General features: G+C 43.2%; 1 protein-coding gene across 2 annotated transcripts in view; it reads left to right on the top strand.

Annotated features, from left to right (window-relative positions):
* The first annotated feature begins 7,863 nt into the window (after window positions 1-7,863).
* The window catches only part of DHRS12 (dehydrogenase/reductase 12), a 29,321-nt gene continuing 23,657 nt past the window's right edge, over window positions 7,864-13,527 (top strand). Inside the window, exons 1-3 of one of the 2 annotated variants that reach the window (XM_071738670.1) lie at window positions 7,864-7,984; window positions 8,438-8,571; window positions 10,887-10,969. In XM_071738670.1, coding sequence (XP_071594771.1) covers window positions 7,929-7,984; window positions 8,438-8,571; window positions 10,887-10,969 — 273 coding nt within the window. In that variant the 5' untranslated portion in view covers window positions 7,864-7,928. Of the gene's footprint in view, window positions 7,985-8,437; window positions 8,572-10,886; window positions 10,970-13,527 lie in introns of those variants that run through there. The other variant, XM_071738675.1, reaches the window with a different exon arrangement.

Consider the following 13,527-nt stretch of genomic DNA (forward strand, 5'->3'; position numbering starts at 1 on the left):
GTATCCAGATAAGAGTATTCCTTCTGCACTTTCACTGCTACTGTCTCCTTCAGGAGGCTGGAACCATTCAGGTGTGGAGCAAAGACATCTGGCTTTGGGCATATGATTAAATACAACTGTGTTACAGTGACTTGCTGAGTTCCTGACACACCACCAGCAGCATAGTTTGAAATGTTTTTTGTTTTTTTTGTTTTGTTTTTTTTTTTTACACAGTAATATACATGGCTTCTGGAAACTGGAGAAAATATACCCTTAAACAATTTATTAAGAACTCAGAAATGCAGGAAATAAGCTGTAACCACTCCAGTTAAATCACCCTTCCTTCTTTAGAAACAAATGCTTATTTCTAGCTTTTAAAGGAAAAAAATGTACAGTATTTCAGTGGATTAGATAACCTGCTCACTGCTAGTTGTGGGTACTACAGAAACCTGACAATATAAAGACAGAAAGACATTTCTGCATGCACACAGACTGTAGACATGTACATATAATAAATGCAGTGCAACAGCTCAGAAGTGAGAAGTGCCCAGAGAAGCGAAACGTAGGCCTGTAGACCAACATGCATGAAAGATTTTTATAACAACAACAAAAAAAATATTTCTGTGTGATTCAGGTACCTGCATATCTTACAGACTTTATTCTCAGTCCTTTGGAAAAAAATACTTTTTTGTTATCAAAATGAAAGGAGTACACAGGGTGCATACAGTGGAGAAAAAAAGCCCCTATGTAGGCTTATTCAGAAGCTGCACCCTATGTGCTCCTTTCATCTTGAGAATGAGGCTAAACTAAGCATTTATAATAAAAAGATGCTGCTCTTCATATTGCTATACTACTTCTGCATGGATTTTACATTAGTATTTCCATGAAGATGGCCAGAGAGCTGGAGCACCTCTGCTCTGGAGAGGCTGAGAGAGTTGAGGTTGTTCAGTTTGGCAAAGAGAAGGCTCCAAGGAGACCCCAGAGCACCTTCCAGTACCTGAAGGGGCTACAGGAAAGCTGGAGAGGGACTTTTTTACAAGGGCATGGAGTGACAGGATGAGGGGGAACATCTTGAAACTGAAAGAAGGTAGATTTAGATTGGATATTAGGAAGAAATTATTTGCTGTGAGGGTGGTGAGACACTGGCACAGGTTGCCTAGAGAAGCTGTGGCTGCCCCTTCCCTGAAAGTGTTTAAGGCCAGGTTGGATGGGGCTTGGAGCAACCTGGTCTGGTGGGAGATGCCCCTGCCCATGGCAGAGGGGTTGAAACCTGATGATCTTTAGGCTCCTTTCCAACCCAAACCAGTCTGTGATAAATTCTAGTTATTTTCAGAAGAGATAAGTTGCTTCATTATTTTAAATTATTTTATTTTTTAATAATTTGTCAAACAACAGGTTAAATAAGACTTTTAATACATAAGCCTGGGGGTTATCTACAGGGCAGGGTTTGGCTCCATAGCTTTACATGGGTAAGTTTCACACATCTCTTTGGCTTCTGTAACCACAGTGTGTGGATTGCTGATGGGCATCACACTTCAGTCCATTCCTTTAACATTTGCACACAATGTTTGTCAACCATATAAGCTGAGGTGTGTCTATTGCTCTGCTTGTAAATACATCTTGCTGGATACATACTACAAGATAAAAATTGCAACTTGGTGGTAACAACTGGGCTGAAATATTCAACCCAGATGAGCTATAAGTTTTGAGGAAGAATAAGAAAAATAAGAGAAATGAAGAAAGTACAGCAAAACTGACCTGACTTAATATGCTCCTGAGCACCTCTGTCCATGAGCTGGCAGTAAAAAGAATTAGGATGCACTAGAAGAGTAATGAGAGGAAGAAAAGGTAGCTGGAGAAAATATTATTAGAGATAACTGCATTACTGTCACAGCCCAGCAGCAGACATGTATGCATGTCTGTATGTTGCTTACTGTAAGGACACCAAGATAATTTTCAGTAATAGGAATCATAAAATTGGTGATTTATTGACAAAAAAAAATATTTATTTAAAGATTAAAATCAAATCTATTATTTTAAAAAGTTACATACTAAAGCATGCAGAAACTATTAGATATATAGATGCACTAGGTTAGGAGCAGGTTTAGCTGCTGTTCCCAGTCAATTCTGTTCACTTGGGGAGGACACTCAGCATTCCCCTTCCAGCAAGGATGTGCCTGTCCCTGGGAGGCCCCACAGGCTCTCAGAGACCAGGGCCCTCAAAAGCTGATGGAGCAAACCTTTGCTTTTGATAGAGCAAAGTAAGAGATTCTTTTTACTTGCCCCTGAGTAAAAAGGAGCACTTGATGCTGAGCTGGTGCCTACTGCCACATTTGTTTCTCAAGAACAAAAAGCTATTTGATCTGGGGAGAGCCTGACTGTTCATTGGAAACAAAACTGCTGATGACAGTGGCTGGCAAATTTACCAGTGACTTGGGTGTAAGAGCACACAACAAAAAACCCTCCAACTGTTCATAAAAAACACTACACACACCAGAACTCTGAACCCTCCCTGTGTTCAGGATGAGCAGCTTTTGCTTCTCTGACCCTGCTAATAGCATAAGGCACTTCAGACATACCCCTGAGACCTCAGGGCCTGGGTGTTTTCCTATTAGACCACTCACCAAACCCTCTGCTTCAGAGAGGCAAAAGAAAGAGTGCTGACTGCCTCTCCCCAAGCTGCTGACAGCTCTTAATTGGTATTACACACACTGGGGCAGCACTAGTTTCTAAAGCTGGAGTTTCCAAGTGTTCTGCATCCACAGCTGAGGCCAGCATGGCAAATGCAGGGCTGGGAGTGGCTCCCACTGCCACAGTGGCTTCCACATGGCTGCCACTTCCTTTGAAAATCTGGCCCCAATTAAAGATGGTGAGATTTTCTGTAAAATGGGCCCTTAAAGCCTGCTCCTGTTCCCATTACAATCAGTGGTGACATTCTGATTGATTTAATGAGGGCAGGCACAGAAACTTAATTAGAAAATTGGTAGCTGCAAGGAAAGGAGAGAATGCACAATAGCTTGCCAGATCTCTAGTAGAAAGCAAGTAAAGGAGCCAGTTGTCGTTCAGACAGATATTTTAGCCTCTCCCCCTCCAAAAAATACCAAACCAAAACAAAAAAAACCACAAACAAACAAAAAACAAAACAAAAAAGAGATTGGCAAGATGGCCTTGAATCTGCTTTTACATTTCTTGTATAATATATAATTGCTTTTCAGCTCTTCAGTAATCTATCTACCTTTTAGTTCTGTCCCCTGGGAAGAAAATATGAAACATACTGAAACACACAGGCCTTAACAACAATCAGTATTTTCAACTTTTCTTTTGTGTTGGGAGGCAATTAAAACTGCTTAAAACCCTCTCCTCTTTGACAGGTACAAAGATGGATCAAGTCTAAGGTGTGTTTTTCATATTACTACAGCTGGGAGCCAGAGAGGTATTTTTCACCAGCTCTTTTGTTTTAAGAAAATGCCAAGATTCTCAATTCATTACTACATGAAAAATCCAAGTATCTGGAGGCTCACAGTCACAGCAGTCCAGAATTTGTGTTTACTCTGAAGATTATCTGCATTCATGGATGCCTGCTATTTCTATACTGGATTATGCAGACACCTGACAGTGGGATCACCAGTGCCAGGCCAAACTGTGCAGTGTTACCCATTGTGCTTAGGACAAAACTCCTTGAGCAAAATACACACCCTGACAATGTTTGAGCTTGTTTTGGATAAAGTTGTCTATTTAATACTTAAAGACAGTGGGCATCAACAACTGTTTGCCCAGTATATGCAACAAGAAGGCTCAGGACCTGGGAATATGCTATGAGTTATTCAACAGTGTAGATACACCTCAAGTGTTATAGTTCTCAGGGGGAACCTTGGGTATTAACCCAGTGTAAATACCAAGTTGGGTATTAACCCAGGATTAAACATTGCATTGTGCTTAGCTAGGGTGAAGCCATTTTGCTCTGTGCTCAAATGGAGGAAATTACAGGAGCTCAGCAGGCTTGTGACTCTCCTGATCCCCTCACTTCCAGTGGGGAAGCCAGGTTACACATACATCAGGTTGTGTTAACTATCTGAGATGTTGGCTGCCAGTCCATGAGAAGAAATTCTTGCCTAAAAATTCCCTCATAGTTGGAGCAGTGTCCTATTGGAACTTAATGCTAAGCTAGTAGCAATCATGAAAAAAACCCAAAAAGCTGTAAGTTTCCAAATTTCCAAAGCCCCAGAACGGATTCTAATTCAGCTAACTAGGTCTATCAAACTGGAATTCAGCACAAAATGCAACATGCAGCCAAAACTCTTGCTGTGAGCAGAAATTTTGCCTGTCAGAGTGCTGTGAGGCACACTCTTCATTGGCACCAGCTGACTCTTAGCAAAACTATGTCTTACCTTTCTCCTGCACATAACACATGCTGCCTCATGACTGTGATGGCTGGATTAGCAGAGAGCACCCATTCAATCTCTACAGCCTCCTGAATAACACAAAACAAAAACATCACAGGGGGTGAAATGAGGTAGCAGAAACATCTAGGCATCAGGAGAGGGTGCACGGCTTGCTTCTGATGTGAAGCTGTTCAGACAGAGATTTCATGGCTGAAATATTCATGCACAAATGTGTCAACACTGTGCTGTGAGGATTCCGTTCTGGGTACAAGCTTGGGCCCTCACTATGGAAAAAGCAAATGTTTCTAAAGAGAAATTTCTCAGCTGAACGTGCTCAGGGAATGTTGCACTTCAGCAAGGGCACCATTTCTCATCGTTTACAGAATCTCCTGAAAATGGCATTTCTTTGAAGGGTATGGCCAGCATCACAGTACCAGTGCCACAGTATTTAGGTAATATTCTCAGAGACTGTTGTGTGCACCAGGGTGACACTGCTTCCCAGCCCTACATAAAAATGTCTTCCTAACAATCTTATCTCCTCTCATGTTACTATGAGTAATATGCTGTAATTGCCCATTACTCCTTAAACACCAAAATATTATGAGCTGCTCCCATTGTTTGGCTGTCATAATGTATTTTTGTGTTTGACTCATGGGCAGCTTCTGCCATGCATACTCACATTGGTTAGTACCTCAGGGCTCCACCATCCAGCATCTTGCTGATAACAGGCCAAATGATTTAGCCTGCAAGGAATCCTGTGTTTCTGCAAACTCCCCATTTGCTTTCAGAGGTCAGCGGGCTGCAGGGTTGTATCTCTCAATCTGTAAGAAAAAAGACTTAAAACTACAAATAAAACACATCAAAGCCATCATTCAGTTTTGCCTGTACTATGCCATACTCAGAGTGCTTAAGAAATAAACAGGGTAAACAAGGAAATCACAAGGGAATAAAGTAGAACCTGGCTTTTTCTATTTACTCACAGAAACTTCCACAGGGCTTTTGGGTTTTTCTTGGGGGGTTGCTAATACTTTTCAAACTGAAACCACATTTTCTGTAATGAACTCAGCTAATTCTGTGGGATAAGCCAACTTGAAACATTATCGTTCTCCTTACAGCACACTGCTGGGTTACAGAGTTCAAGGTAAGACATTCTCCAACTACCATAAAAATGTGGGACAGCACTGCAGTTTTCTGTCTGGATATTCAAAAGAGCAGACATACCCACATAATTCTCTAGTGTTCCCCTGCTGTGTGTTTTCCCTGAGCTGGGGTTTAAAGAGAGTAACCAGGCAGACTGTGAGAAAAAGGTAGAAGCTGAAGGACTGGCAGGTCAAGGAATTCAGAATAGGAATAGAGGACATTATCTCAGCCTGTACACAACATCTGCCTTGTTCACAGCAAGTGTGATTATCTAACATCAGTATAGCAGTCTAAGCTTTAGAGTTTTGGTTGTGAACTGGTTGTAGGTGGTGATCACAAGACTCTTATAGATCACAATTATATAGTTACAGACACCATAGTATGCATTTGTAGCTCGGGCTGCCATTCATTTCCCATAATATGAAATAATGTTCTGCCACTCACACTATTGCCAAGCTATTCCTTTCTAAGCCAGAAGTCTCCATTTTGAGTATAAGAATCAAGGCAAATTGTTTAGGAACACTTCAGTAGTCAAAACCTCCTAGCCATGTCCAAGTACAAAATCAGCTAAAACCAACTCGGACTGCTGGTTTGAAATGAATTCAACTGTTTTAATAAGAACAAAAAAAAAAATTCAGAACAAAAAAATTCAGGTATACAAAGGTATGACACTTAGCTTGATGCTCACTGGAGGGAAGAACCTATTGCTATGAAAATGTGTCTTTTTGCCCTCTGAAAATTGTGTTTCACACACAATACTCAGTACGGGTGGACAGTGCTGAATTCCCACCCTCACTTCAGGGTGGGTAATACTTTTTGTGTGAGCCTAATACTCACACAACATGCTGAAAAAAGTGGAAGACTTAGTATGAGGCCTTTACCAGAGTGATGAAAGTTAGAAAAAAGTATTAGGTTATGACATAGGGTCAAAAAAGACAGAATATTCCCGTCCTTCCCCTATCTCTGCTATTGAAACCAAGTAATTTAAGCTCTTGAAAACTTCAGATAGGGTTCCCAAAGCAGCTTCTCTGATTGTGGCCCTGCGTACCACATAGAATGAATGAATTTATCTTACTTGCACAATTAACTTTGTAAAGGCATAGCTCTTTAATGTACTTACAAACATATTTATAATGAGAACTTCCTCATGGCTAACAGGGGCTGTCCAGATGTGCAACTGCAAGTGATTCTCTTGGGCTTCATAGCTCCAGTGCACATACCAGAGAAACTGGAAACACATTTCAGTTTTCATTTCCCATACTGCAATGGCCACTTTTGTACCCTACTGGTTGACTTTATCCCATTACCAGGAGCTGGGAATTTCATGGGTTGTTACATAAAATACTGCTTGGCACAGCACAACACAGTTGTTTATGTTTCTGCACAAGCAACTCTCTGACAGCTTTCCAGAACAGAGGATGCAGTCCCAGGTCCTGTAGCAGTGCTCCCCATTTCCAAAACGTGACTCCCCATTTCCAGCCCCACCTTGGTTGTCAGCAGGATCTGTCCCAGGCAGGTGGCCTGGGAAACATTTGCACTTCAGCCTCCAGTGCCACAGGGGCTAACTGCAGCACTCTGAAAAAACCATGGCTGCCTAGAAGTACTTGGATCAGGTAGTTAAAACCATGGAGTGGTTTGGTTTGAAAGGGACCTTAAAGATCATCCAGTTCCAAACCCCTGCATGGGCAGGGACACCCTTCACTAGACCAGGCTGCTCAGAGTCCCATCCAACCTGGCCTTGAACACTTCCAAGGAGAGGGAAGCCACAAATTCCCTGGGCAACCTGTGCCAGTTGTCTCACTACCCTCATGCAAAAAAATTCTTCCTAATGTGTAACCTAAATTTATCCTCTTTTAGCTTGAAGCCATCCCCCCTCATCCTGTCAGTCCATGCCCTTGTAAAAAGTCCCTTCACAGCTTTCCTGTAGCTCCCTTCAGGTACTGGAAGGGCACTATAAGGTCTCCTCAGAGCCTTCTCTTTTTCGGGCTGAACAGCCCCAACTCTCAGTCTGTGTTCACAGCAGGGCTGCTCCAGCCCTCTTATCATCTTCGGGGCCCTCTTCCAGCTTCGCTGAAACGTCTCTATTTCCTTACACTGGGGACCTTTGCACTGGACTCAGTCTCACAAAGAGCACCTCCCTGGCTACTGAGAAAGTGAGGAAAACTAAAAGAGAAAAGAAATTCCATCCCCCCAGCCCCTCGGGCGGGGTGAGGAGGGAGGCAGCTCTCCCCTCCCCAACACTCAGTTCCTGCCCTCGCGCCCCTCTCCCCGTCGTGTCCCGCCCGTCATGGCGGCTGCGGGCAGAGCCGGGCGCGGCCGCCCCTCGGCCCTTACCTAACGGAGGGCGGGCAGGGCCCGACCGGGCGCATTATGTAAGGGCAGAGGCGGGGCCGACACCGTTGCGGCGGCGGCATCAGCACCGGCACCATGTCCTGGTACCGCAACGCCGTTTGGTTCGTGAAGGGGCTGCGGGAGTACACGAGGTAGGGGCGGGGGCCGCCGCCCCGCCGGCGAACTGTGGGGCGGGGCAGGCGCTGCGGCCGGGCTGGGGGCGGTTCTGTGCGTCCGTGGGGGGTTTAACCATTGCGAGGGGGTGGATTTCGAAGCCTTCCCAGAGCGGACAAACTTCAGTGAGTTATCGGTCAGAGCTGCCCCGCGGAGCTGCGTGGGCCCGCCCCGTCCCGGGCTTTCTCAGGCACCCGCCCTGGGGCTGAAGCGGGGCCGCCTCCTGAGGGTGGCAGTTTGGGGCGTGTGGTGGGCAAACACCTCGAGTTGTTCTGACAGAGCTCATTGCAGCCTCACCGGCGCTTCTTTTTGGCCCATCCCATGGGGAGGGCGGGCTCTGAGGGGAGAGCGATTTTCAAGCCTCCCCTGTGTATTTTTTTTTTTAAGTCCTCTCTTAACAGTTTCTCACAGGTGTCTCTTGTTTTATTCAGGTGTGGTTACGAGGCTGCTTCCCTGCACTTCAATCCAGATGATGTGGAGGTGAACGTGGCTGGAAGATGTTTTCTGGTCACCGGTGCAAACAGTGGCATTGGCAAGGCCACAGCCAAAGAGATAGCGAGGAGAGGTGAGCTGGGCTGTAAGAAGGAGCTCGGAGGGGTCAATGTCAAGAAGATGGAAGGAGGCAGGTTTGGCCTTCCAGGGCAAACACAGAGACACAGCTCACTGAGTTGATGAGTCAGGAGTGTTATTTGATGGGGCTGTTAGTGTGGATTAGAGGTTTAAGCATGATCAGTGCTGTGAAAAACGGGAATAACAAAACAAAATTTGTTGTGAGGATCTGCAAAATGCACATTACCAAAACTGTCGGTGTTATAGTGGCATCTAAGGATGCTGGTGATAAATCAGGTCTGTTTCAGGCTGATTCCATACAAGTAGCAGCCTGACTAAATTTGAACTGTTTTGAAGAACTTAGAGATGTATCATACATGGGAAGAAAACAGTTGGCTTTGCTAAGATAGGATGAGAAAGTTCAAAAGAAGCAGTGTAGTTGTGCTTGATCTTGATGGTATTAACCTGGAGTTTGTACCCTTAACTGGTTACATGCAACCATTTTTTCTGCTTCTCTTTTTAAGTAAGGAGATGGTGTGAACTGGAACTAAATAGTGATGAAGTATAAACCTAATCCCTTTCAGAATTGACAATAATTTCTTGTGTGCAAGAGTGATAGAGGAGTTTTGGCAGGGAGAATAAAAGAGAGGATCTTGCAGTTCTTTGTTCTCTCTTTGCCTGCTTAGGTTCCATAACTGTCTTAAGAAGAAAAGTGATGACTTGGTTAAATTAAAATAATTCAACATTAATACCATCAAAGAGCCTTTGGGTTAAAGATCCCCACCAGCGCCAGTATGTGACTGATTTCAGGTTCTCACTACTGCCATTACACGTAGTCACATTATGGAAGTATTGCTTTGCCTGGTTTTGCTCACAAATGGACATGCATGCTGGCACATGGTTTTGCAAGCTGTCAGTCTGACCAGATCTGGGTAGGATTTGTTCACCATATCTAGTGTTTGGAGCCCAGAGAACAACCTGGGGCTCAGACTGTTTGCCTGATATCTTGAGTGGGCAGTGCTGTGCATAGAAATTAAGATAACAATGTCTTTCTGATCCTGTCCTTGCACATGTCATTCTGAAACTCAGTGTCAGCTGTTGGAGTTCTAGCTTCTTGTTGAATCTCTTCAGGTACACCATGACAATAAAAGAAGAAATTCAGGCTCAGCAAAAGAGTTACCAGGCTACATTGCCTTTACCTTCAAGAACTTTAGAAGTTTATAAATAATGCTGGTCTTGATGAAAATTTCTTTAGCCCAGGTTCAGCTTTTCTCTGAATCAGTGTCTTACAGGTATTGCAGATTTGACCTTTCCTTGTATGCCTTGTGAACTGCACTTTGAGTTCAATGGAATCCAACCTACCAACAATTCCCATCTGTTGTTTAGGGTCAAATAATTTCAATCTTTCCCATGGAAAATTATATAAATCCTTTTTTTAGTCCATAGGTCACATCAGAACTTCTTTCTCTTCTGAACAGCAAGACGAAATTTCATATTCAAAGGCCTTAAAACCCACCTCTCTTTTTATTGAATGTTTTCCACTGTAGTCTGTGAGAATGTTCCTGATCACCTTGCAGGCCAGCTGCTTCTTCCATGTGCTCGGTTTGTACCTGCATACATTACTTGTGCTGTCCCCTGTGTTTTGGGAGAACTCCCTAAACCTCTTCAAATACACATCATGGCTTGCCTTAAGGTCTGTACCTAAAGCCCTTTTTGTCAGTGAAGCCTGCAGTCACTGTGAGAATGTCCAGAAAGGTGAGCATTGGTCACTGCCCTTTTCTTTCCTTCATGTAGTTTATTTTCCTGAGGCAAAGGGTGTCTTTCCATCTGGTCTGTGTGTGTATATCCAGTACCTGTCAATTTGTGGTTCCTTCCATGCATGGTATATGTTTCACACAACTGAAGATGAAACTTTATTAAACATCAGTTAGTGTCATTTGTCTGATTATCCCAGATTTAGGAGCTTCTGAGAGCACTGCAGCTTCAGCAGCAGTGATGAAAAACCACTGCTCAGCTCTTTGCAACAGGGAAATGGGACTGTTGGCTGCTCACAGCTCAGGAACATTCTGCCTGCTGTGAAGCTCCTGTGATGATTTTGTGACCATCTGATCAACATTGGCACTGCTACTTGCAGGCTAAAGATTTCCCAAAAACTGGAATGCAGTCACAAAAGGCTTTTTGTTTCACTTGGGTTGTATCAAAAGCTAACCCCGAACAAGAAACTGCCAATTGCACATCACTTCCTGGTTCTCCCTCGTTTCTGATGCCTCCCGCGCGCCCTTCTTCCATAGTAATTGATTCTGAAATGTGTTTCTTGTCAAAATCCACCAGGTGGCACGGTTCATCTGGTTTGCCGAAATAAGGAACGGGCTGAGGTTGCCAGAGAAGAAATAGTGACAGAAACGGGCAATCAGGTGAATTGTTTTTCAGTATTTTGTTTACTCTTAGAAACTTTGTTCATACTCAGAGGCTTTGGGATGTTTTGTTTTGTTTTGCCATTTTGCTGTTGTGTTTTTAACAGTATTTTCATACGGGCATGGAAACATCCAGTAGTTTATTATCTACGTGGCTTGAAGTGATTTAATGTCACTAGGTGATGTTTTCTGTGATTAACAACAGCAGCATGCTGTTTTATTTTTTTTTGGTTGATATGTTTTGTGATGTCCTGCTTATTATTTCTAATTATGTGGCTGAGGCTTTTAAAAGTTAATGCATTGCAACACCCTTACAACATTTTCAAGTTTAAAACATTGGAGTTGAAGGTGTTTTCTGTCTAAATAACATGCTCTCAATTTGTTAAGGTTAGCTATGTGTTGTCCTATTTCCATCTCCTTTTCTGACAATCTCTTCCTTACCTCCTCCCTTCTGTTACAAATTCTTTCTATTATTCCACACTATACCCCTGTAGCTGTCACTGTTGCTTTTACTAATTATTCAGGGGGGTGTGCTTATGAAGTACAATCATCATCTTTCTATCTTAGTGTAATGGTTTTGGCTATTAGAGTTAATTTTCTTCATGGCAGCTCCTGCAGTGCTCTGTTTTGGATCTGTGACTGAAAGTGTGTTGACAAGCCATGGTTTAGTTATTGCTGAATAGCACAGCATCAGGGCTTTTCTGGTTCTCATATTGCCCCACCAACAAGAGGGTTGGGAGTGCATAAGACATTGTGAGAGGACAGACTGGGGTAGGTGACCCAAGGGATGTCCCATGCTGTATGATGTCATACTCAGAAATAAAAGCTGAGGGAGGAAGAAGGGACAGTCACAGTTATGATGTTTGGCTTTCCAAATCACTGATGCATATGATAAAACCGTGCCTTCCTGTGGATTGCTAAATGCCTGCCTGACATTGAGAAATAGTGAATTAATTCCTCATTTTGCTTTGCACACAGGGATCTGCTTCACTTATGACATTGTCTTTCTGTCAACCCACAAATTTTGTCTGTTTTACTCTTCCAATTCTGTTCATCATCACACTGGGTCAGGAGTGAGCAACCTTAACTGGGCCTTAACTGCTTGCTGGGGTTAAGCCACAGTGGATGGAGAGCTATCTTCATTTTATATGGTGACTGTGCTCTTGAACACAGTATTTAGTTCCAGTAATAGTTTTTACCATGGATCAAAAATTCTGAAGACTTTTTATGTTTAGAGATACTGTATTGACTAAGTTTCTGCTATTTGGTTTCAGCTCCCTAGTGTGACACAACCAACATTAAACTTTGGTTCTTTAATGGAGGTGAATTAGATAAGGCTTTCTGTAGAAATAGATACCTTCCAGCTGTCTATAACTGTGTAATCCCAGGGCTATAGTAGGACTGGTGATTATCTGTGTTACCTTCTTTTCTAGCTGCAGTCAGACAGCTGGGGAAGAGGCGTGAGTTTGATCACCTCTGAAGGTTTCTTCATGTTCTGTTTTCTGTCATTTGGTGAAAAAGAACAACCAACCAAACTTGAGGCAAATAATGTTCTTCCTCTTAAAGCAGCAGGATCACCACATTCCCTGTTTTTTGGTAGGCTGCAAGCCTGTAGTTTTTCTACTCATGGAAGAGTATGAAGGCACTGCAGAACTTGTTTGTAACCCTGGAGACTGGGCACACCTGTATTGAAAGCAACATTCAGTGAAGTGTTACAGAAGCTGTACAAGAGGCCCATTGGGACATGTGATTGCGCTGGGAAGACTCATTTTAATAAGGAGTCCACAAGAACATCTTTCTTTTAAGTCCTCATTCAGTAGCAATCCAGGGAGGTAGTAAAGTGCTTTTTCTGCAACTTTACAAGTTGTATCCAAATTTAACTTCCTCTTCCTGATCACATGGATTAAGATCCTGTTGTAGTGTACACCAAAGGCTTTTCCCATCTTCCACAGCAGCAGAGTTTGGCGCTGAAATTGAGTTATTATTTGGCAGGCAGCTGCACCTAGACCTGGGAACTGGGAAATTGTCCTAATCTCTTAAAGTAGATTTAGTCATTGAGATCGTCTCACTTTGAAAACAACTTTGCTGCTATTGAGGACTTTTGTAGGAACAGGCTGGTGGGTCCTTTTTTCTGAGCCAGTGTGACAATCTTCAGCAAATAAGTGTTGATTTAGATCTTTTTCAATCTCTGCAATCACTTGTAGTATTAAGCACTGTCAAGGTTTAATGCTGGGTGAGAAAAGCAGTGATAGATGCTGTCTATTAAGCCTTCTCCCTTCCCAGAAAGGGAAAGGAAAGAGCATATGGGAGAGAGACTTATGGGTTGGAAATTAAGCTGTACAGCTTTAATTAAATCAGTAATGATGAAAAAGAAAATAATGAGCTATAAAAAAAGACAAAATACAAAACCAATATCGTGCTTCCCCTGTAATGCTCACGTCACTGCTGAGGCTGCAGGGCAGGTCCTGGGAAAGGGCCAGGCTGGATTTCTGGACTCCATAGGAGGTGGGATCTGGATGCAGGAATACAAAGATTCAGGAATAGAGGAAGCAAGGTCA

This window comes from Heliangelus exortis, chromosome 1, assembly GCF_036169615.1.
Source record: "Heliangelus exortis chromosome 1, bHelExo1.hap1, whole genome shotgun sequence".
Lineage (NCBI taxonomy): Eukaryota > Metazoa > Chordata > Aves > Apodiformes > Trochilidae > Heliangelus > Heliangelus exortis.